The sequence below is a fragment of the Melozone crissalis genome, unplaced genomic scaffold (genome assembly GCF_028551555.1).
Source record: "Melozone crissalis strain CALT ecotype California unplaced genomic scaffold, PUWL_Pcris_2 ptg000006l_1, whole genome shotgun sequence".
Lineage (NCBI taxonomy): Eukaryota > Metazoa > Chordata > Aves > Passeriformes > Passerellidae > Melozone > Melozone crissalis.
This window is the reverse complement of record NW_026535784.1, coordinates 20,288,280-20,311,966: the sequence shown is the minus strand read 5'-3', so window position 1 is coordinate 20,311,966 and position 23,687 is coordinate 20,288,280. Positions and strand designations below refer to the sequence as shown.

At 39.3% G+C, this 23,687-nt stretch overlaps 2 protein-coding genes across 2 annotated transcripts in view; one reads left to right on the top strand and one right to left on the bottom strand.

Annotated features, from left to right (window-relative positions):
* CORIN (corin, serine peptidase) overlaps positions 1-13,261 on the top strand; it is a 117,184-nt gene extending 103,923 nt beyond the window's left edge. Inside the window, exons 18-22 of the mRNA XM_054295708.1 lie at positions 2,078-2,127; positions 3,600-3,774; positions 7,459-7,730; positions 9,263-9,396; positions 9,846-13,261. Of these exons, the coding sequence (XP_054151683.1) occupies positions 2,078-2,127; positions 3,600-3,774; positions 7,459-7,730; positions 9,263-9,396; positions 9,846-10,028 (814 nt within the window). The 3' untranslated portion in view covers positions 10,029-13,261. The remainder of the gene's footprint in view (positions 1-2,077; positions 2,128-3,599; positions 3,775-7,458; positions 7,731-9,262; positions 9,397-9,845) is intronic.
* Positions 13,262-17,077: 3,816 nt separating this feature from the next.
* Positions 17,078-23,687, bottom strand: part of ATP10D (ATPase phospholipid transporting 10D (putative)) — a 30,117-nt gene continuing 23,507 nt past the window's right edge. The window contains exons 19-22 of the mRNA XM_054294467.1: positions 21,617-21,697; positions 21,257-21,361; positions 19,748-19,935; positions 17,078-17,748 (exon numbers count right to left, since the gene is read on the bottom strand). Of these exons, the coding sequence (XP_054150442.1) occupies positions 17,394-17,748; positions 19,748-19,935; positions 21,257-21,361; positions 21,617-21,697 (729 nt within the window). The 3' untranslated portion in view covers positions 17,078-17,393. The remainder of the gene's footprint in view (positions 17,749-19,747; positions 19,936-21,256; positions 21,362-21,616; positions 21,698-23,687) is intronic.

Here is a 23,687-nt window from a genome sequence, read left to right as displayed (position 1 = left end):
ATCTTCTGTGGTGATGGTGGCACTTTGGGATTGGTTATTACTAAAAGTGCACTGGTCAATAAGGGTAAAGGGTATTGGAAAGAATAGGTAAATATTGTATACGTGATTTTGAGTATAAAGATAAGTGACCGCCCCGGGGGCTCACAGTGTGCACGTGGCTGGCTTGCTGTGCGGACCTCTGTCGGGCAGAGAGAAAATCTTTTAGATAAACAACCAATAAATACTGAAGTCCGAGAAAGACCTGAAGCCTGTTCTCGTCCTTTGAAGCGCGGGCTGCCCAAGGCCATATCCGAGCCTTTCCAGGCCATAAAACAGCAGAAGAAAGAGGGACAAGACACGCCCCAATTCCTCCATCTTACTTCTTTAGACCCCCCTGTGCAGAAATCCTAAACCCTGTGTTTTACACTCTAATTAACTTATCCCTTCACCATTTACCCCAGTGAAATCCTCCCATCCTCATACAGGTGTCGTCTCCCGTGTAGGATCAAAGTCCAGCCACCAGACACTTCTGGCAACATTCCAGGACTCCCGAGCCCCCCAAGGGTGGTCTCGGTCACTCTGCACCTCAGTCCTGAGGTGCTGAAATCCCACAATTGTTAATCTATAGCATAACTGAAAGATACATGTAGGAAATAGATCTTCCAGTCCCCCTGAATTCAGAAAATGGATAAGAAGAAGTGAGAAGCTGAGGAGGAAGGGTGCATGAAGGGTGAGCCTGTTTTTTTTTTGGCTGCATCCAGTGCAGATGACTGGGAAGTGCCCCTGAGCCCTGCTGTCTGGGTGTTTTCATCTATGTCACCTGCAGCATGTAAAAGGTTTGTGCTGTGGAGTATGCTGGTTGTTTAAAGGAGTTGCCAGGCTTCTGGACTAATGGGAACTTGGCCAAGAACTAACAAACACACCACTAAATCAAAAAGTTTTGATAGGAGGGAACAGCACAGTGCAGGCAGTGCACACATAAAGGCTTAAAAGTTTTCTCTTTAGAGCTGGCTGAATGGTAAGTAAAAAAAAACAAGTGTAAAACACGAGCATGGCTGGTCTCAGTTATATTCCATGTATTTTCTTTGCCTGTCAAAATTGTGCACAAAATTTAATTTCCTGAAATTGGTTTTCTATCTCTACTATCTCTAGAAAAATAATTTTTTGAACTGGGTTTTCTGGAAGAGAAATAGACTGATTTTTACGGTGTATGAATGAGTTATATGCAATGTAAGGGACAAAGGTTTGGTGAAATTCCAGATTCAAGGTAATCTCGTGGACTGGCTGACACTGTTGTTTTGCCCACATTAGTATCTATGATTTAACATGAAATGCAGCCTCCTTTTAGGTGGTTGCAGTTTTAAAGATACTGCCTACCTGCTGGGATTAGTCTGCAAAGAATTACTTGGCAAAGAAATGACCTGTGTATTCAGGTCTGCACCTGCCTCAGAAAAACATGTACACAGTAGGAATGAAAAAACTGTGGAAATAAAAAGGCAATCAGCTAGTTGTGCAACAGTGTTTGCTGGATTTAATTGTGATTTCTCCTCCCTAGGCAAAACAAATCAATTCTTCCCTCTCTAATCTGAAGATATTCAACAGAAAGTAGAAGTTTTTGTTGTTCTAATACCTTCTTCTGCAGATTTTCTGGATTCTTTTAAAATAGCCAAACTCTTAGGCCATGAAAGATCATCTGTTAGCAAAGGCATTTCAAAGAAAATCCTGTCCTTTGAGTGTAAGGAAGGGGAGACTGGCAATCTGTGCTTTCAGGTGCTGTAAATAAGAACTTGACAGACTGTGCATCCCAGCTGACCTCAGAGCTGGATCCATGCCCAGGGAGCAAGGCAGTCTGCAAAATACATGACACCTACTTCATGAAATGTATTGTAAAGCTGAACTAATGTTTTGGATTATCTTCAGGCAGATGCTGGAAGCCATGGATGATCTGGCATAAGAAGCTCCTTGACTGTCTTTTTACAGTTTGAGGGAATTTTTAACAGCTGGATTACAGCAATGAGTGCAATACCTGTGCTGATTTTCAAATTACCAAAATGAATCAATTAATGAGATTTCTACCGTGTCTTGTTTCAATATTTAGACAGACGTGTCAAAGCAGAAGCAAAGTGGCTCTCTTTTGCACTAAAGAAGGTAAGAGAGAAGTGCTTATAAAATAGATATTTTTCAAAATGTGTTAAATCACTTTGAAAATGCAGATGTTTAGTGTGGATTCATTCTGAAATTTTTACTACACCTCTGCAAAATCTAATTTTGCACTGGTTTATTTTTCCCTACTTTACTCAGTCTCATCAGCTTTTCTTATATTTTGACTAGGATGCTGTGTGTTAAGGTAGCCCATTCCTGATACCGCTAAAGGAATTCTGTCAGCAGTTAGGTTTCAAAAGGTAATTTGATAAAACTTCCTGCTGAAAATATCCTTAACCAGCAGAGTGGTTAGCAGAGTGTCTGCCTGGGAGTTGAAGCTGTGATCTATTTGTTTAGTTCAGGACGACAGAAGAACCTGAAGCAGAAAGTTATGGACCAAGTCTGTTGGCACAGGAGGTTGGGCAATTTTAAGTGGTTTGAAAATGCAGAAATTCTTCATCTCTGATGAAACTATGTTCTACAGACAAGAAGAGCTTTGCTGAAGAACACTTGAACTATGAAGTAGGTTGAGTCAGGGAAAAGGAATTACAAGACAGGAGCTAAATTTGGGAAACTAATCAAAACATTTGCTACTTGTCAGAGAAAGGCAAAAGCTCAAAGGAGCTTTCAAAAATCTCGTTGAAGGTATTTTGTGCTGACATATGTTGCTTACTCTATGAAGTTTAATGAACACAGTAAGATTATAAGGTACAAAAAACCATTGCTCCAGTTTATTTCTTCAGCACTAAATTCCCACATGCATGCAATGGCAGCATATCCTCCCTTGGGATGCTAGTTGCAGAAACTGGAGGTGTTCTTTTGTTCTCTAAATTAGACTGAGTATAAACAGAATAAATAACAAGCCTGGCATCTTTCAAATCCAAAAAAGAAAGTGAAGCAAAAGTGAAGGGTTATTTTAGAGTAATAACTGGCAGGTGGTAGTCTGGTGTAACTCCTACTGGAAGTGGCTTGTAAAGTGTAATGGACAAAGTACTAGAATGTCTTCAGATCTTCAAAAATTCTCATTCAGTAATTTCTGCAGGCAAAGTGACTTTTCTGCTGTGTAGCTGAGTAAACAGCATGACATTAACCTCAGACCTGACTTAAGAAAAACCCTATTATTAGCTGAGCAGATTTCCAGAAGCAGTTCTTTTGGATAATACAAAGTAGGCCAAACATGTTACTAGCTAGAAGGAAAAAAAACATCAGGAAATCAGAGTGAAAGGAAGTCAAGATTCCAAACTTGGCTTGGTTAATATTTCAGGCAAAATTAATAACCGGAGAGCAAATCCTTTGATCCAGAGGGATGCAAAAAGTGTCTCAGTGTTTGATACAGGTGTGTGTCAAACGCTTTGGTTTGGTGGTTTGCCCTGGTTGGTGGTTACCCTGAGCAATGCAGTGGATGAGGCTGTTTCAGGGCTGTGACAAGGACAAGGGCTGTGCCCAGCGCGGTGCCACTAACGCCGCTGTCCCCGCAGACTGCGGCCGCCGCCCCGCCGCCCGCATGAGCAAGAGGATCCTGGGGGGCCGCACGAGCCGGCCGGGGCGCTGGCCCTGGCAGTGCTCCCTGCAGAGCGAGCCCAGCGGGCACGTCTGCGGCTGTGTGCTCATCGCCAACAGATGGGTCCTGACCGTCGCTCACTGCTTCGAGGGGTGAGAGCGCTCACACGTTTCGCTGCTCGCGTGTTGTGTGAAAAATGCCTATTTTATGATTGGCTTTTCGCAAATGTTAAAATGAATGTTGTATGTGTTGGGTTAGAAAGTAATGCTGTATTAATTTTCTTAAGTAGTGTGTTAAGTATAGTTTTAGGTTATAACATAATGTTAAAATAGAAACTATGGTGTGTAAGATACTTTTTTCTAAAAGACTCGCACAGAGATAGCAATCACAAGACACATAAATCTTTCAGAGAAAGAGAATTTATTCCTCCATTATCAGGAGAAACAAACTTCTTCCCGCCTCGCTCAGGCAGAACAACGCTGTTAAGATTATGAAGAAGAAGTTGACGATGACCAGACAGAATCCTGTATTTGAATAGAATTTATGCATTATGTATGGAATGTATGAATATGCAACAAGTTATTGTTTTTAGGAGTTAATCCTCTGTTAACATGTGTCCTTTTTTGGGCTTGTGCTGCCCAGAGAAAAGTACCCAGACGTCCATAACTCTTTGTTTTTATTGCCTCATATTGTCCTAATTCAAATTGTCCAAATTATTATTACACCAATTGTAGTACTATTTTTATAACCATTTTATTACTATTAGACTTCTAAAATTTTAAAAACAAGTGATTAGTGTTTTTCACATATTGCACGTGTGAATTTACAAGTTCTTCCTCTAGCAAACACATGGGATGTAGGTAAAGACCTTTGCAGAACAGCCAGTCACAGAGACCTGGATTTAGGAGACAAAAAAGAAGGTAAAAGGTACAAACAGGCATCAGCTTAGGTTTTCACGTTTTACTATTCTCTGCTGGCATGTCTACTGATGAAAGCTAAATGAAGATGCCCTGACTTTCAGCAGGAAACGGGAAAAGGAAGAAGACCAAAGCACTAATTCTATAGCTGCCATACAACTGCCATGAGTTTGAAAATCATCCTCTGTACCAGTGTAGAAAAGACCCTGAAAAAATGCTGTGGCCACTGGTAAAAAGGAAAACTGAGTATTTACTCACAGTGCAAATGACATATTGAAATCACTGCCTTTTCTGTTTATACAGGCCACTCTTTCATTAGGATTGCAATAACGAACAAGTCAGTATTAACAGCTGAGTGCCTCCTGGTATCAGAGGCCATGGTGGAAGGACAGTCTGGAGTGCAGAGGTTGTTTACATGTCTTAGCAATTGTTTTGATCATTGCCAACTTTTTGGTGCTAACCAATATTTCTTTTTGATGAACCACAGATTTCAGAGGGAGCTTTATTACCTGATTGATTTCATCATGTACCAAAGTTTTTTAATTTGGTTTCTAAAGAAAATTTAAACAAATGTTTTCTGCTGTAGCTAGCAAGTACTTTTTTGGCATATGGTTACTTAATCCTGCTTTAAACTGGTGCTTGATCTCTGCAAATTATTTTAAACTGCACAAAACACTTTCTTTATGTTTAAGGCAGCAGAAATTCTATGTTAAGCAAGGTTCTCTTGAACCGGTATTTCTTTATAGTATTAGTCATTCACTTTTTCATTAAAAATTTTGTCTTTTTATTTCTGAAAAACTAAGTTCTTTGGTGTTTGTCCTTCTAAACTAACAGTTTGCTAAACCTGCATAATACAAACAAGAGTACTGTATTTTATCAGATTTTGGGCCCAGAAGGAATTTCTCTTCCTTCTCCATCTGTTTTTAAATATACTCCTGGAATATTTCCTGTCCTTTGGAAGAACACTTTCTGGTGATCTAAAATAAAGGGTGGGACAGAGGTTGATTCTTCAGCAATATTGGACTGCTATTCAGTTTCCTGGATAAGATTCCTCTCATTACTGAAAGATAAGCAAAGCAGCTGTCACATTATAAAGTAAAAATTCTCCCAGTTTTGTCAAATGCAGAAAAAGGGCCACTACATTTTTGTGCTGTTCATTTACTCCTCATGTAGAGCTGCATAATACCCCTGTGAGTTAAGAGTATAACTTCTTTCTCATTTATATTCTAAAGACCTTAAAGTACGAAGATATTCTGGTCTAATAATTGACTGAGAAGTTATATGAACTAATTTCTCTTCTGCCTTTCTGAATAGACTGGGGAGGATGTACTCAGAAGCCTGAGATCTTGAAATTCTTCATTTGTAAGAACTTTTTTTTTTGTAAGTTTAATATATCATCAGCAAGACCATTCTTTGTCACAATTTTTTTTTACATAAAGTATTTTAAAAATTTCCCAAACCAACCAGATAATACAACAATATAAGGAGATTTTAAAATGTTCCAGTCCTTTATACAAAATGCTCCATTTTGTGAAACTCATGTGAAGTTTGGAGTACAAAACATAAGGACCATATAAAAACAATACAAATAGCCATGAATACTTTTAGAGGGCATAAACAGAAAGGGCTGCATTAACATTTTGTTGCAATTTTTGTTATTATAGTCCCCCTTGAGTTGTGTCAAGATCATTTTGAAATGCATTACATTAAAGTAACCAAAACATTTAGAGATTTTTTTTTATGTGTAGGACAATGCATTCTGGCTGACTACTTATTTCTCTAGGCAATGCTACTTTACAATGGTCATAAACACAATAGTATATAAATATTCTCAGTACTTCATTTCTGTAACTTTATGGAGCAGCTCATGAATTGATCATGATGCTAAAATGATCATTACAGTCTTAAATGCCAGAATGTTCATCTAACTCTTAAGATAAACGTAGTCTTGATTTAGCAACTGAATCTCTTTACAAATTACAGGAATTAAAATCCTCTTGAGCACTATCAAAAAGCTGAAATTTTGCATGCTTTTACTTGCACTGCTTTGAATAAGCTTCAGTCCTGTCAGAGGTGCTTATTACATGAATTGTCTTTCAGCAGTTGTGAAAAAAGGTGACTTTTTGGAGAGCTTTTAGCATCACAGACTGATTAGAAACCACAAAGAACCCACAACTAATCCTGTGACCAGTTAGGACAGAGAGATTACAGCCTCGAAGCCTTCCATAAAATCTAGGCTTTTCTGATGTGTCTCAACAAACAATAGTTCAGTGTTCCCCCTTGTATCATATGTATCATTGCTTTGTGGTCTTGTATGTATACCAGAAAAGTCTCAAAAAAATTTAAGAGTCAAAGTAACCTTTGATTTTAGGCATATAAAGTATACTTGGCACAGACTGAATGCTGAATATTAAATAAGGGATTTTTCCCATGGCTATCATAAAATATTTAATTTATGCAATAAAATTGCTTATTTGAGACTTCTTAGGGTTTTCAGTGAGGCTTAACTGCTGTCAGCAGCAGTCTACTGAACAATATTCTCACCCCAGCAAAATCTGTATGTTCCCACCAGTGAGCGTGTGAGCAACTAACGCTGGGAAGGATCCAAGGGATGACTTTGACAGCCTTTAATACAGCAACTAATAGATGGTTACATATCTTCTGATGGAGTGAGCTTTAATGTGTTTGATTGCAAGCAGGAGGGAAATGAAAAGCATTGAATTCTGTTGCTCAGATCTTTGCTGTAAGGAATAATGCATAAATATCTGTTTTCTTCTTGTAGTATTTGCATGCTTTGCAAAGTGTAGTGTACAAAAAGGGAGAAAAAATATCTTGGGTATTTTAGCTTAAAAGAAAAAGAAAAACCTTGACTGAAATTTCACTCTTTTTTTTCTTTTCTTTTTTTTTTTTTTTACGAAGGAGAGAAAGTGCAGCTGTCTGGAAAGTAGTGTTTGGGATTAGCAATCTCGATCATCCATCAAGTTTCATGCAGACCCGACTAGTGAGGACCATCATCCTCCATCCACGCTACAACAGAGCAGTTGTAGACTATGATATCAGCATTGTGGAACTCGATGAGGACATCAACGAGACAAGCTATGTAAGACCTGTCTGCTTGCCCAGCAAGAACCAGTTGGTTCAGCCAGACACCTACTGCTACATCACAGGCTGGGGACACATGGGCAACAAAAGTAAGCTCAGTGTTTCTGTGACTTTTGAAAAGTAAGAGTATTTCTGTGACTTTTGAAAAACGTGAAGCTTCTACTGAGTTAATCCAATAAGTGATAATGTTACAAACTTTTTTCCATTTATACTATTACTGGATCTTAGTAAATAATGGGGAAGTGTAACTACTCTTGAAGGGATCAAGCTGTGACTATAGCCTAGCTTTTTCAAGCAGCAGCCTCAGTTTATGCTCCTTAATACTTACTTAGACACTGACTTGATTTTTAAAAATATTGAGGATCTGGAAACTTCTATCAAGGTAAGTCCCCCACGTTAGTTATGACTTTACCCATCTAAGTTGCAGTCAGAACAGTATTGCAAAAGTAGCACCTCTTCAGAAACCCTCTTAGTTCAGAGAAGGCTGGGGAGTGGAAGCACTGGCATAGAGGCTGGAGGAACAGGGTCATGAATCATTTCATACTTGTGAGATAATATTTTCCACAATCACAAGTGTTGTTTTTGTACCTCTGAATAGGTTAGTGTGTTTTCTTGTTTTGGGGCTGCCACAATCCTTGACAAGAACTGTTGTGTTATGTAAATCTTTGCTCAGGCAAAATAATTCTGCATGAAGAATATGCAAATTAGTCTGGCCCCAACACTTTTAGTGCACTAGCCATTGTGTTTCTCCCTTTGCTGTTATTATAGTAATTACTAGGGATGGCTTTTCCATACATTGGGTAAGGAAATCTTTCTTTCTGTATTGCTTCAGTGGAACTTCAGTTGTAGTGGCCAGTTTAGATGAGGTAAAAATTAAATTGGATATGTGAATGGTAAGCTGTTTACTGGCATCTCTATCCATCTAAAATATCTCTACATGATGTCAGGAGAGAAACTCTGACAGGTTCTTTTTGCAGTCTGGTAAATGTTTTTTTGTTCTCTAATGTGGTCAGAGTTGATTTTAAAGGTTTTATGCTAGGAAGCATCAAAACCCACCGTGGCTACATGGCATTTAGTACTGCATACCCTAGGCTGAACAAATTTGATTAGAATTTGAGCTCATTAAGTTGCTTGGACTAGGAAGACGTCTTTTATTGTCTCTTGAACATATTACAATAATTTCATTATGTTCAAATCTTGATTTCCTGGTACATTCTGTAAATCAAATTTACCCAAACATAGCCAGAATAGTTGATTACTACCAAGTTTTACCATGACAGACACCAAGAAACAGGGAGGTCCTACCCTGGAACAGTGAATCAAACCTATTGTCCACTTCTCCCACATTACTATTTTCCAGCCACTACTGCCCCCATCTTAAAAGTCACAAATTGCAGCATGTCAAGGTGTGAATACTCAATAAACAGCAAATGTCACACCAGTCCTAGTGTGCTTAGTCCTTCTCCAGAATGCAACACATAGTGCTCCTTACATTTAATACATATATAGAGAGCAATATTTATAATGTATCCCAGTGGAAATGTTTGTCATACCTCATGGAGTCATAATAGGTAAGCATTTGTGAATTTGTGTATAGTAAACACCTAATTCTGTTTTTCAGTGCCTTTCAAGCTTCAAGAAGGAGAGGTTCGCATAATTTCCTTAGAACAATGCCAGTCATATTTTGACATGAAAATCATCACCAGCAGGATGCTGTGTGCAGGCTACGAAGCTGGCACCGTGGACTCTTGCATGGTAGGCTTCTCTGTAAGGAGAAAATTTCCAGAAACAAAATTGCTTTTAGAAATAAAAATACTGTGATGTTAATTAGGTGTAGTATACTTTATGTATTCTAGGAATGACAGCTGTCTATTTATATACTTGAACCCAACTTTTATCATTACTATTATTGTTAATATTGGTGTAAAGAACTTATCTTCATGCTACTGAAATGCTGCTTGAAGACTCTAGGGTTTATCTTTATTAGTTAAATTTTTAATTTTTATGAGCCTTTTGCAGGTTATTTTTTGTACAAATGTAATGGGTAATAAATACTGGTAATGCTGTGTGTGGCTACACAGTTCAGCAGGTTTTTACAGCTGAGTTATTTGCTAAAGACAAATGGCTGTGGGAAATGTGATGTAGCTTTAATGATGAGTGCTGGCCACGTGTGTAATAGAGTGATTTTAACTTTCCTGTTGCAGGGTGACAGTGGAGGACCACTTGTGTGCGAGCATCCTGCCGGGCGCTGGACTCTGTTTGGTTTAACATCTTGGGGCTCTGTCTGCTTTTCCAAGGTTTTGGGACCTGGAGTTTACAGTAACGTGTCACATTTTATTGAGTGGATTGAAAGACAAATATATATCCACACCTTTCTGCTAAACTAACTCCAGATGGTAAGGATTATGCTGACAGACAAAAGAAAAAAGGAATCAGCACTTCAACACTGAAGGTTTTGCAGTCCAGAAACTCTGTGAAAAGGAGTTTCAAGCTCTGTCTATTCTTGTTGTGGAGCAATGGAATATGCAGTGTATGTTACTGGTAAATCCTCTGCTTATGAATATACTTTGTGGTAGAATTAATAATACTTTTGACTTTTCTTTTAACTGTGTTGTGGTGCTATTCTAAACACTGCAAAAAGCTTAAAAGAAAAGAACCAACCTCTTTCTGCCTTTCAGCTATTAAAACTAAGCAGTAGCACAGACTAGAAGAACTTTTTAAAATAACCTATTTTAATACTATTCAGTTAGTAGCACATGCGTTTTCACTCACTTCTTGTGATGAGGAAGGAACTTTGTGCATTCATGTGGCCCTGCAGGACATACATTCACAAGGACAACTCTTGACAGGGCCATACCACATGCTGGAGGGTGTGGAAGAGATCGATGGGTTTGTACATCCATGTGGCACAGGACACATCAAAGCACACGTGCAGGTCTCCAAAGGTGTGTAGCCATATGCTCCTGGCATGCCTGAGCTAGTGCATTTTGTCCCTCAGGGTGGTTCATTTGCATAGGCATACCCCTGTACTGTCCTCATTCCACAGCTTCTGTTTCCAGAGCCAGACTGGGCATCTCTCTGGGGTCATGCAGGAACCAGTAGGCCCACAGACCCATAACTGCCAGTAGAGGCACTAGAGACCAAAACTTTACTGTTCAGACTCTGTGGACAGCCTCTAGCACTTAATCTTCTGAAGCTTCCAATGTCCTAATGTGTCTAGGAAACACCCATGTCTCAGCAGCATTACACTGATCAGTGTATTTATCAAACCTGTGCCCCACTGGCTTTCCCCCTCACACTGTATCATGTGTTCAGCATACAAAACATGCACTGACCATCTCCAGCCCTCTAAAAACCTAAGAGGGTTGGCAATACCACTGCAATGGTTTTCCCTCCTAGAGTCAGCTAGTTTGGACATCTTGTGAGACATGGAAAATGCAGATTTAAAATGCAATAGATGCAGTGTGGGCACCGTCACAATATTGGGGAACTGGGTAATTTTTATAGGTCTCTTCTTGTACCTTGCATTTAGTTTAATTTTGACTACCAAGATAAAACATTTGGGAAAAGGAAAAAAGCAGAAAGAGTTTGATAGAAGACTTGGGATTCCAGCTTCTGTTGAAATGAGTATTAGAAATACCAGAAGCAAAGTACAACAGCTTTACCAGCAAAGGCTCGAGGAGCCCAGCTCAAGTGCTTGGTAGCCAGATGTGGACTGCTCTGTGCAGTAGTAAGACACTGAGCCTTAACTCTACTTAACTCCAAGAGAATCTGGTTGAAAAAGATTATGATGGAGCTTGGCACCTTTTTATGGTGCTTGAGGGGAAGTATGTCCCATCAACTTCTGTAGATGATGTCCTGCACAGTTGTCAGCTTTTAGGAGGCCACAATAGGACAAGTCAGGAATCTGAGGACCACAGGACAAATTCCACTGGGGAACAATGCATTTAAAATTTGTGTTTTCAGTGCTGTGCCTAGTCCCCTGTGAATCCAGCCTAAGGCACATAATAATCCTCTCTGCTACCTCTGGCACGGCCCCATGACAGCACGGCAGGGCCTTGTCAATAGCATGACTGACTGCTGCATGTGAAAACATGCATAAAAAAGACCTAACACATGGACATTTCAGGTACTATGAATCATGTTGCAACTCATCTCCATTGATCTATTGCTTTTGTAAAGGTTTATTTCTTCTCTCCATATCTTCTCCTTAAACATTGCTAACATTAGAACATTAGTCACACTAGTCTGTGCTGTAGACATGAATATTAATAAATACTCAATATTTATGTTATGGATTCTGAAACTATTTAAGTGATTACTCAGTCACTGTTTCATGCTCAGAAGGAAAACTCTTTGAGGCTTCTCTAGGTTTGAGTGTTGGGGTTTTTTAGTATCTTAAGGATATAACACTTAAAATACTCTTCTTGCCCCAGCTATAAATGAGAGAAGGCAGCTGTGACCATGTTTATCTAGTGCAAGTAGATTACAGCTGAAGCAGGTTATTGATGTCCTTGCCTCAAGGATATGGAGGCTGGAGCTCAGTTCTCGTTCAGGTTTCCTCTGGGGCTGGGATCTCTGTGGCTGTAGGGCAGAGAAGCTCTGAGTCCTGGAGCTGGTTCAGGAGTTCCCTGAGGTGTGGGTGGCCCAGTGGTCGTTAGAGCCAGCTGGCTGGTGTCAGACAGGCTCTGGCCAGTGTGTTTTCCAAAGAGGTGCTGCTCCAGAATAAGCAACCCAGCCTGGCTGCTCTCCACCAGATATGGTCTGTGGTTAGCAGCTTTGAATTTTGTAAAGCGCCAGAGTACATAAGTCATTCATGTAGATATTAGCATTACCAAATGATAACATGTAACTACACATTTTAGTTACCTGGATTTGACCTTCCACCAGTTTCCAAAGAGTCCCTCCCAGGAAATGAAGTAGAGGCTTGCTTAAACATAAGGTCCAGGCCTGTCCTATATGGGATCAGTCTGAAGAAATTCCAGACTGAACCCCATCCCAGATGGCTCTAGGAGGGAGCACTTGGGTCTTATCCTTTCCCATGACTGTGTCTGACACAACATTCCATGTGAAGAGGAAATTTGTAATTTTATAGATGTATTTTTATACGGGGTTTTTTATGTGTGCACATGAAATAGGCAAACGTGCTCCTCCTTCCACTGTCTCAAGCCTTTTCCTGTGTGCTGAACAATGGCTGTGATCACACTGACGCTGTTTGTCTCACAGTGTAGCCTCATTGTAAGGTAACGTTTGGTTTTGCTTCTACCACAGCTGTATCTCCAAATGGAAGCAGTGCCGCTCTCAGTTAAGCCAACATGTTTCTTTCTAATTGTACTAATAAAAATTTACAATCATTTTCCAAATAACTTCTGTTGAACATGTGTTTTAATCTTTAGAGAGACTAAATGATAATATGGAGGTAAAAAGTTACAACTTTAGCAATAATGCCAAAAATAGCCTTCAAAAGGCATTTTTGAATCCTTAGCTGACCTTTTTTAGCAGCCCTGTTAGTACTGCAGTACTTGTGGAGATTCTGGCACTACCACCACTGTACAACTTCTAGTTTTTTCTGTGTGTATGCTTCCAATACAGAATATTACTAGGAATACTGCTGCTGACAACTACTATGAACTTAGAAATCTGAAAAATTAAAGCTGCAATCAAATCTGCAATCTGAACACATTTTGTTCTATAATTTTGCTCTGGAATGCAATTAGTTTTAAATAAAAAATCTCTTATAAGTTGTACACAAAATTTCAACAACATGGTACACATGCTGAAATCAAAATAATAAGCAGACAGAAGCTTAACACTGTTAAAATTTACCTTTGCACTGCAGTAAGGAAGCCAGGACAATGAGGGTAAGAGTAACATAACCACAAATACAAAATTCACACTGAAATTCAGCTATGGGAACATTGTTAAGACAGTCACATTTGGAAGTTGCCCATCAGCCTTGGCCAAGAGCCAGGGCTGGTGGGAGCAGTGGGTTCTCTGCTTTAGCTGGTCCTCAGCCAGTCCTCAGCCCTGTGCTGTGGCCAGTGGGGCTGTGGAAAACACAGCTCAGGCTAAACATCAGCTCAAACTGTGCCCCAGGTACAGACCAAACTCACTGTGCTGCCAGAATACTCAGCAAAGGCTGTGGCTGACTGCCACCTACAAATCTGTAGCACAGGTGTGGTTACTGAGAAAGAAAAAAATTTAAAACATGTACTTTCTTCTGTAAGTCAAACACTGCACATCAAAATCAGAGTTAAGGCTGTTCTAGATGTAGCTGTAAAGTTGAAGGTGGTTCTTTTGATTTGTTTTCATATTAAAGAAGTGTAAATGCTGTGCTTCCTTTCATGACATATGGAAGGCACCTGTGAGATGCTCTTAAAAAGCTTATTTTCAAAATGGAAAAGTCAGATCATGCTGTGCCTAAGTGGAGAAGCAAGCAGGTGATTGTGGTGTTTTCAGTGCTAAAAAAAAAATAATAAAGGGAACACTGAACTGTTGAGAAGCACAGGGAGTGCAATGTGTTTCCACCCTTCATTTGGCACTACTTTAGTTATGGCAAATTAATATTTTAAAGCTCTTCCTAAAGACTCATGACCCTCATCTCCCTTTCAATAAAAGACAGCAAGTAATCACAGCAAATGCCTTCAGCTATTTCTTCTGCTTGTCCACCACAAAAAAACCCAACAAACCCAACCACCACACCAAAAAAACTTAACAGTCAAACAAAAATAAAACCCAACCCAACCCCCAAAGCAAGTTTTACCCAACAGATAATTATGTTATGACCCAGACTGCTTGTTGAAATCCTCTAATAAAATACAACTGTAGAGGGCCGTTTTAATCAATATGGAGTACCAATATGCAATAAACACACACACACGTGTTACTTTTCACTACTTCAAGTGGTACAAAAGCATTTACAATCTCAGCAGAGAGGATCAGTGTCCTGAAAGCCTCACTGCACTAAGCTGTGAGTAATGTAGTGCTGAGGCTTCTCAAGAGTCACATAATAGCAATTTAAATGTCCATCATGGAGCTGGTGCTGGGTCTAACAGATGACTCCCACTCATGTTTCTTCATGTCATTATTTTGATGCCATGGCTTAGTCAGAAGGTTTTACTTCTGATCTTACTCTGATCTTACTTACAGCTTTTGTATGAAAAAATGCAAACTTCTGACAGTAAATGATCATCTACCTGTCAAATCTGCTGGTAGGTTCTGCTTCTGCAGCAGAGGCAGCAAGAGGGCAGGTCACAGGCCGGTGCTGTCCCCAAACTCTTATTCACAGAGACAGGGGGGACAGAGCTGAGGCCTGCACTCCCTCAGGTCATTGGAAATGCTGGAGCTCCCCCATCAAAGTTCAACATACCTCAGTCATAGAGTTAGAGATCTGTAAAACATGGACCAATCTCCTCTCACTGGCCACAGGTGCAGAGAGGCCATGGGTTTAAAGTGCAAAAGAAACATTCAGGTCAGATAATGAAAACAAAACCACTATTTGAGGGCAGGAGAGCACTGCTTGTTTCTCTGGAGTTCTTTAAAGCAAGATAACATCCACTAGGAAGGACAAGGGTGGAGCTGAGCCTGCCTTGGGATTGTGGAGCAGAGTAGATGATTTCACTTCATCCCAGTAACTCTCTTCCTGTGTGATTCTGCCCCAGTACCAGCTTGTCTCCCTGCACAATTTGCAGCCTTGCAGCTCTCATTTCCTGAAGAGAAAGCGGAGATGTTCCACTTGGGAAATTTGGAGTATGCTCATAACAAGGTGCCTCCCCACAGCAAGAAGGATGTTACAGATAAACATCTGAAAAAGTAACTCAAAACAACACGATCTCTTGGAGTTTGAATGTCTGCTGTCACTTCAAAGGCCTCTTCTTTATGTTAGAACGTACCAAAACCATTTTATCATATGTTGAACTGAACTAAAAAAAAAAAAATTCTGAAATGGCTGTCATCACTTTCTCCTTCCACTACTTTCCTTCTACAGGCTAAAAAAACTGCATTTTCTCTTTCTCCCCTCACTAACACTAGGGATAGAGTCAGTCCTAATTACATTCTACCTTTTGAACACAGAGCTGTTTTAAACATTCGGTTACATGTGATGACTGGCATTTGAATGAACTCAGCATGCCCTCAATATCTGCCCTGTATAGCAGCAGCTGTCCAGACCTCACAGCGTTTGTTTAAATTCTTTCAGAGATCTTAAAAGATGTGGAATATGTAATGTTGATCATTGATGTGGAAAGCTCATGGTTCAATTAGAAAGCAGAGCCCTTGCCTGAAACATGGTGCCTAAAAATAAGCACACAAATCTGGGCAATTTGAAAACAGAAAAGTCTGAGAAAGTAACAGAACCAAAAAATGGGCTCAGCACTAATAATTCATTAGCAGCTACGGTTTGAGGAAATTGTTTATTTCAACAGGTGCTAGTGAATACAAACAGATTTCCTAAGCTCCTCTCTAAATTGTCCATGTAACTTTTTGGGAATGGAAGTAAAAAGGAGGCAGTATTTTAGAGTCTGGAATCTAGAAGCTGCCACATGCACCTCAGCCACTTTTTGTGCAGTGTGTGAGCAGTGGGAAACTGGCAGAGGGCAGGACTCCTCTATCTTGGAGACAGATGAACAACAGCACTTAAATGTGAGACATGCAATGCAAGATGCCTTCTTTTGAGCAGCCTTTAGAGACACATAAGTTGATTATTATAAAAGCTTGGAGAAATTTTAAAACACCTGAGAGTGAAGAAGAGTGATGTTACCAGCTAAAAGCTGCTATTTGTAAGGGAAGACCTAAAGACAGACTGGAGCTCCTCACTGCTGCTGGCTGACAATTTTGCAGTACAGGCATGAGGTAGAGAAAAGACAGCCAGCCAACATCTGAATTGGGTGAGGTAGGAAAAAAGTCCATTTTGGTGGCAGTCAACATGAAATGGCACATGGAGTCAAAATGGAGTGACACACCTGGAGGATGACCTGACATGGAAAACAAAAGGCTGCACTTAGGGTTTGCTCTTTATGTGAAGAAGGCAGTGAGGGAGACATGTTACATATGTCTCATATGGGCTTCCCTCTTATGGTTAAAATTGTTTGTCCAGCAGGGAGATGGCCCATGCAAGAGCCTGGTGAACAAACTGGACTACAGTGCTTAGGTAAATTACTGTCTACACACACTACAACATGTAATAAAAAGTCTTGAAACAAGCCAACCAGTAACACAACATCCCAGCCCTGTAACTTACTTCATTCTTCAGCAGGTGGTGAATGCCAGGGCATGCTAGGGTTCTAGGGCACAGTGTAAGGGAACAGGCTGACTTACCTCAACTGGACTCTGTGAATCCACATTCATGCAATGCACTGTCCATAACACCATGAGGTGTTATGCAATGTTGCATACAAGAAATAGGCAGCATGCAAAGTCTAGTGTGTGAAGAAAATATAAAAAATAATCCAGACATTCAGACTGTGACTATCTTAATAAATTACGGCAAAGTCTTACAAACAAGCTTTTAAGGAAATGTGTTTGTCATCTACCTTGGCTGAAGAAAACAAAATCACAGCATGGCAGAAATCAGCAGTTACTACTCCTGTCTTTAACCAGCTAGCATTCCAACTTCGTAAAATACAGTAAAGCATCTTCTTCACACAAAACAGAACTCAAAACTGCTCTGTGTGCTGGAGTTACAGCACTGCTGCCCTTTTCAGAAGCACACACAGAGACTGGCACATGATCTATTGCCACCAAATGTAAATGTATTAGTTCCCTTTGGTAAATTCAGTCTCTTCAGAGTTCAAGCCACTTGTACTCCCAGACTCATCCTGAATGTCTGGTAAGAAAGAGGTGTTCTTTAATAACCCATCTCTTGAACAGGTCTGAAAAGGTGTTTTAGATGGCAAAACACTGTCAGTTCTTTCTTCCTCTGATACAGCACCTGCAGCTGAGCTGGACAGCACAGAAGTAGGTTGGAGCTCCACCCTATAATTCACATTGCACTCATCTTTCCATCTCTTAATTTCTTTCCTCTGCTTCTTGGGGGACAGTCTGACAAGGTACTTGGCTCTCAACACCGGAGATGGAAACAGTGTTCCTTGGAGAACTCTTATCAAATACCTACAAAACAAACACAGTTACAAATAAGCAGTTTAAAAGAAACCCCAAAACTGTTTCCAGTGACTAAGGAAACCAAACACCATTCAAGTAACCCCGAAGCCTAGTTCTTGGACTAGAACTAGATGATCTTTAAGGTCTCTTCCAACCCAGGCCATTCTATAATTCTGTGATACTAGAACTGACTTAACTGGCAATTTAGGTTGGTTTTAATCACAGATTTTTGCAGTGGATTTTCAGACAACAGGGCATCCAATGTCTGTCCTTCTGTAAGAGAACTTTAAACCTCCAGTGAAAGCCTCAGTCTCACTCCCTCATGCCAGAAGCTGCAGAGGACCCCCTGGTTTCACAATGCCCCTGGGTGGAGGCTTTTCAGCACCATACAAAGGATCATATCAGAAATAAACATTGGGAAAAACATGCATGTGACAGCAGTAGTCCCATAATAGGTACTTCTGCTTCAAATCACTGCAGTAGAAAAGCTGAAATTAGCCACAACAGCTATAAATCTTTTGATTCCCTGTGGACACAGGGAGAGTACTTAACGACTTCAGGAATTTCTAAATAATTTGCCTTTAGTTCACCATGAAAACCACTGCCATCTTCAAAATTCAACAGCCACACATTGGAAGTAGCCACCAAGCTGAAACCTTTATCCTGCCTTGGCTCTCTACAGCCCTACCAAAAGGTCTCAGAACAGCCTTTATCTAATAATTTGTCATGTAGAGGAGATTTACTGTGTGTGAAAGAAAAGGTTCTACTGTCACCACCTGAACCAAGCTGAGAGCAGGGACAGAAAACCACGTGTTTTTTGCACTTCATGGTTTGTCATTCTGCTGAAGTGTGAGCCAAAGCCATCATCAGTCAGATCAGATCAGTCATAATCCCCAATGAGTGCACTAAAGCTCTTGATAACATGTTTGAGACACAGATCAGACATTTTCAAACAGGACTTAATACTTGGTGGCCATTGCAGGCATCTGCAGGCATGGCTCTGCCAGCTTTGCTGCTGGCAGGACTGATAACTCATGCAGCCTGTACTACAGCACTTGATCCAGAAACTGTGCTCAGATTGTGTCTAATGATACTAAATTACATCAGGTGAGCAGGAAACAGCACTTATCTCCTTAACTCTTCTCAGTAACTGTCTGTGCAATTCAATTTAAAGTCTCATTCTTTCTGAAATGATATAAGAGGGAAAGAAAGAGACACAACACAGAACAATGAGTAATTAGCACTGGAGGCACTTCACTGTAGGCTACAGACTTGAGTTCATGCCCAGGCAGTGAAATGAAGATAGCTGTGGCTACTAAAGAAAGCTAAAGGGAAGGTTTAAGGAAGTCTCTTTGACTGGTTTTCACGTGGTTTGGTTTGCTCTGTTGGCTCATTCAGGTGTCTCCCTGCTCACCATGCTGGAGTCTTCCACCTCCACCCAATACTACTGCCCTTCCAGGGTGAATTAATTATTAAACTTGAACTTCAGTGAGACAAAAAAAATATCAAGACCTCTTGTGAATCTAGTCAGCATGTTTCCAACCCACAAAGAAGCCTGTACATGCATTCTTCACTCCAAATACTCTTGTACATATTCATCACATAAATTTCAAACAGAAAATCATTTCACAAAGTAACACAGACTAAGCACAGTATTTCTTTGTCTATATATAGTACATGTCCAACTCTGGCCACTAATTTAACTGATTTGTATCTAAATTATGAACTCTATGATTACAAAAATTACTGTTTCTTTGCCCTCCAAAGACAATAATTAATATTATATAAGTCACAAAAGAAAATTTTTATTACTGAAATTTGCTTGGAGAACTAAATGGAACTAAAAAGTTGTCTTCACATAGCTTGGTTTAATAAATTAATGAAATCTTCATTTTTACTGTGGGATGCTAGGGAGGAAAGACCTAGCCAGAGTTTAATAACATCACTGACTCATAGAAAACTAATTTTGGTAACAGCAGTAATCTATAATTTTATAACAGAAACTCACCTGGGTAGCAGAGCAATGCAAGTAGTCAGGAGGCAAACTAAGTAAAATACTGGGTCTGTCATGTGCTTTTCCATGATCCAGTAAAAGTCTGATTGTGGGTTGTGGGTTTTGTAGGTTGCTCCAACAGCCAGAGTGAACACAAAGTAAAATAGGATGCTGCCAACTATAACTACTGCATGTATCCATGTCTGCAATTCAGGCAAGGAAAGAAATAAGATTTAAGCTGTAAAACAGAAAGACTGTTATGTCTGTATTTACATGAACATACACACTTTTCCTCCAAGGGCAGCTGTTGAATGTAACAGAGGATACATCTGTTCAGATAACATTCCTAATTTCATACAAAACAATCCAGAAAGAATGGAGCCTTCCTTCTACAGTATACAGGTGTTCCAGACATTTAATTTTTTTTAAATTCTCATAAATTCATAGCTTTTCATTCTTCTGTGAAAGACATTTGCCTCAGATTACTACCTCATTCACTGGTACCACAGAAAGCTTTCTCAAGGTGAGACCTTCACATGACACCACCTTAATATATCTTGCTTGAGACATTGGTTACCTTTCTACACTGGAGTTTTTCTGTAATTTTACACCTACATGGCTATAGCAGCTACTAAGAAAACAACATTGTCACTGTTCTTACAGCCTGCCAACATTAAAAAATGCCAAACAAAACACATGTAAGTTCTCTAATCAGAGTGTGAATACACTCATGCTATATATATATGTTCTCAATAAAGACATTTTAATTATGGCTGTCATACTCTCAAAAGAACAGTGAAAAGACAATCACAACTTGACATTTCATCCACTACAAAACAATCCTAAAAATACTTCTAAAAAGTCAAAGAAAAACCAAAATTCATTAATAAGTGTTTTTCTAATGTACCCATTATTGTATTTTCTTTAAAATTAAGCCAAACCCCCAAGTATTATCCTTGTAAGTACTCTAGATTTATCCAAGCTAAGGCAGATGCTTTATGTTGTGCAGACTTGAAAACTGAAATAATGTTTCTTAGCATAGCGGTTTTCCAGTTCTGGCATCAAAATACAGCTCTGAGCTGTTTATCCTGGCCACAGAGAAAATCAATTCCAAGCATTCAAAATCAGCAATTTACACTGTTGTCTTTGAGATGCAAACTTTGCAAACCAAAGAAGTTTCAGCAGAACACTGGTGGATTTTTGACCATTTGCAAAACTGATCCAACATCCCCCAAACCACCCTACTTAAAAAGAAAGCAGGATCATTTCACTATTAAAAAATAATTCTGAGGCCCAGTTTTGTTAATTTTAGTCATATTTCTATTGGTTCCAATGACAGATGCGTTAGGAGAGCTCACATGATCATATAAATACAATATTTAGGGTTTGACCCTTTCATACTTATTCTGTTTTGTATTTGAAGACCTCTCTTCCCTTTAACTTTACTGAAAGTAAAATTATGTAAAATATGCTGTATGCACATACTCTGTAAGGAATATACTCTTTGGGAAACAAAGTACTCACCACAGATTTGCACTCAATGAGAAGGTGAAACAGCATAATGAAGAGTGCTGCTGTGTTTATGGGGTTTCCAAAAGAAAAAATGTCTATGTCTGAGCCACAGTAAGTCTGTAAAGGAAGACAGTGGTCAGTGTCAAATATTCTTTATGTACAGTCCTAACATGAAGTGGCATGAATAACTTCAATACCATACATATTTGTACATACACAGTTGAGTTCTGTTCCAGTGATGATCTTAGTATACATTCATATACTATGGAATATACTAAGGAAATAAAAATCAAATACTTCATTCTATTCTCTAATTTGCCTAGGTTTTAAGTAAGTCAAAATGTATAAATATATTCTGTAGCCAGCACTTACAAAGTAAGGCACAAAAAAGCAAACGAGACTTTGGTAAAAAGCATCCAGCAAGGTTATCCAGAAAGCTGAAGGCAAGTAAGCCTGTAAGAGAAAAACATAATGGCATTGTAACAAATTGAACAAATTGCTGCATCCTTAACTAGCATTAATTTGGATCTGGGGAAAGATTATCTACAGAAGTAATTCCAGTTAGTTTCCAAGTGAAAAAGGCATGTTTTGTGTTACAGTTATTAGAACAAAGATCTCCCTCCACACTAACATTTAGTATTTCAATCAGCAGCCAGCTCTGGGAACTCTGACCCTGCAGCTGTGCCTATCAGAATGGATGTACCAGAGCCTCAGCTGAGTCCCAGGGAGGGGAGGGGGCTGATGGACAGGGAAGTACCCTGCAGCTTGCCATCACTGAATACCAAGTCCCACCTTCTTCTATCTCCATCTCTTTTTGTTATGTGTGCTGTCTGACTCCTCTGTGTGGATGGGACTCCTCTGTGAGCTAATTTAACTCATCAGATGTGAGAAACCAACTCACTTTTCTGCTGGAATAACACATTGATTTTTTAGTGAGTTAAATCAGCTCTTGGGAGGACCTGATGGGATAACTGAGCTGGGACTAGGAAAACAGTTTAACTACATGGATGAAGAGGGAATAGGAAGAAAAAAAGGAGAAGGGAATAAGACTTTTTCCCTCAGCAGCAGCAGCAGACTGCTAGGACAGATCAGCCACCTAGAAAACCACAGCTGCCTGTGCTCAGGCTCAGCTATGTCCCATTCCTTCAGGCACTGAGGTGAGACACAGAGGTGAGAAGCCCAATCACCCAGGATGTCCTCTATGATTACTGGAGATGGGTTTTTCCAAATCCATTCAGTTCTTAAAAAAGAGCCTTTCAGTCCTTTTTTAAGAACTGAACCACTGTCAGAAGGTGATGTGGAAAGCTTATTTGCCTTTCAGGCAAGTGCTTTAATCTACTAAAGATGAATCCCATTTACTGTTCCATTATTTTTTATGATTTATACAAAGCTCTACACTCATGATGTCATGGTGCAATATTGTGATGTTGCATCTTATTGCATCTTTTAAAGCATTTCTCTTTTTTCTATACTGTATTTAAGTCCAAGCAATTATTTCCATGTGCTTCCATGCACGAAAGGAAATGATAATAACTCCAACCACAGAGCAAGGAATGATGGGATGGACAAAAGACAAAAAAAAACTAACAGAAGATAAGGGAATAAAAAGGAAAAGAAGAAAAAATATTATGCAATGCAGTAATTCTGATTATGTTGCTTCAAAACCTACATCTCAGCTCAGATCACTGCATTGTACATATCCTAAAGATCAAAACAAAAAATGAGGCCTTGCAACATTTACTTAAACAAAATTCTTTGACTGACAAAGCACAGACCTGCTCAAGCCAATCTACACAGGTCTGGATTGGTACCTAAAGAATACTTTGTGTTTCAAAAGTACTGTAAACCAAGAAACATAAAGTATTTAAGTATATATAAAAAGAAAAGTAGAAGTCTACAAACAAGTAAACAATTTGTCCATTCAGTGTATAACCTTCTTTCCCTTCTAGAACAGACCTAAACTTCTACTAGGTTATAATAAATGAGACAACACTAGCACACAACACGTTGTAGCTCATTTTTTTAGCAGTATTTGTTAGAATAGAGTAGAATAGAACAGAATAAAATATTTCAGTTGGAAGGGATTATGTGATCCAACTGCCTGACCACTGCAGGGCTGACCAAAAGTTCAAGCATGTTATTAAGGGCATTGTGGAAATAATGGTAAAGAAATGCCTTCTAATGATATTGTAGGATCTGACCATAAAGAAAATGTTGAGTTTTAGGTGACTCATATAGTCAATGTTTCCTCTTTCTGGACTATTAGTACCTATTTTGTCTCAGGCTCAGTATGTCTCTGCCTTCAATTGTTATAATAAAGATATTATTTTAATTATTACATATTTAGAAATATAAATTTAAAATTATGCTAGATCTCATGCTAAGCAAAGCAGAAATCAGGAAAAACCTCACTGAGTTATATAATTTTGATTTATAAACTACT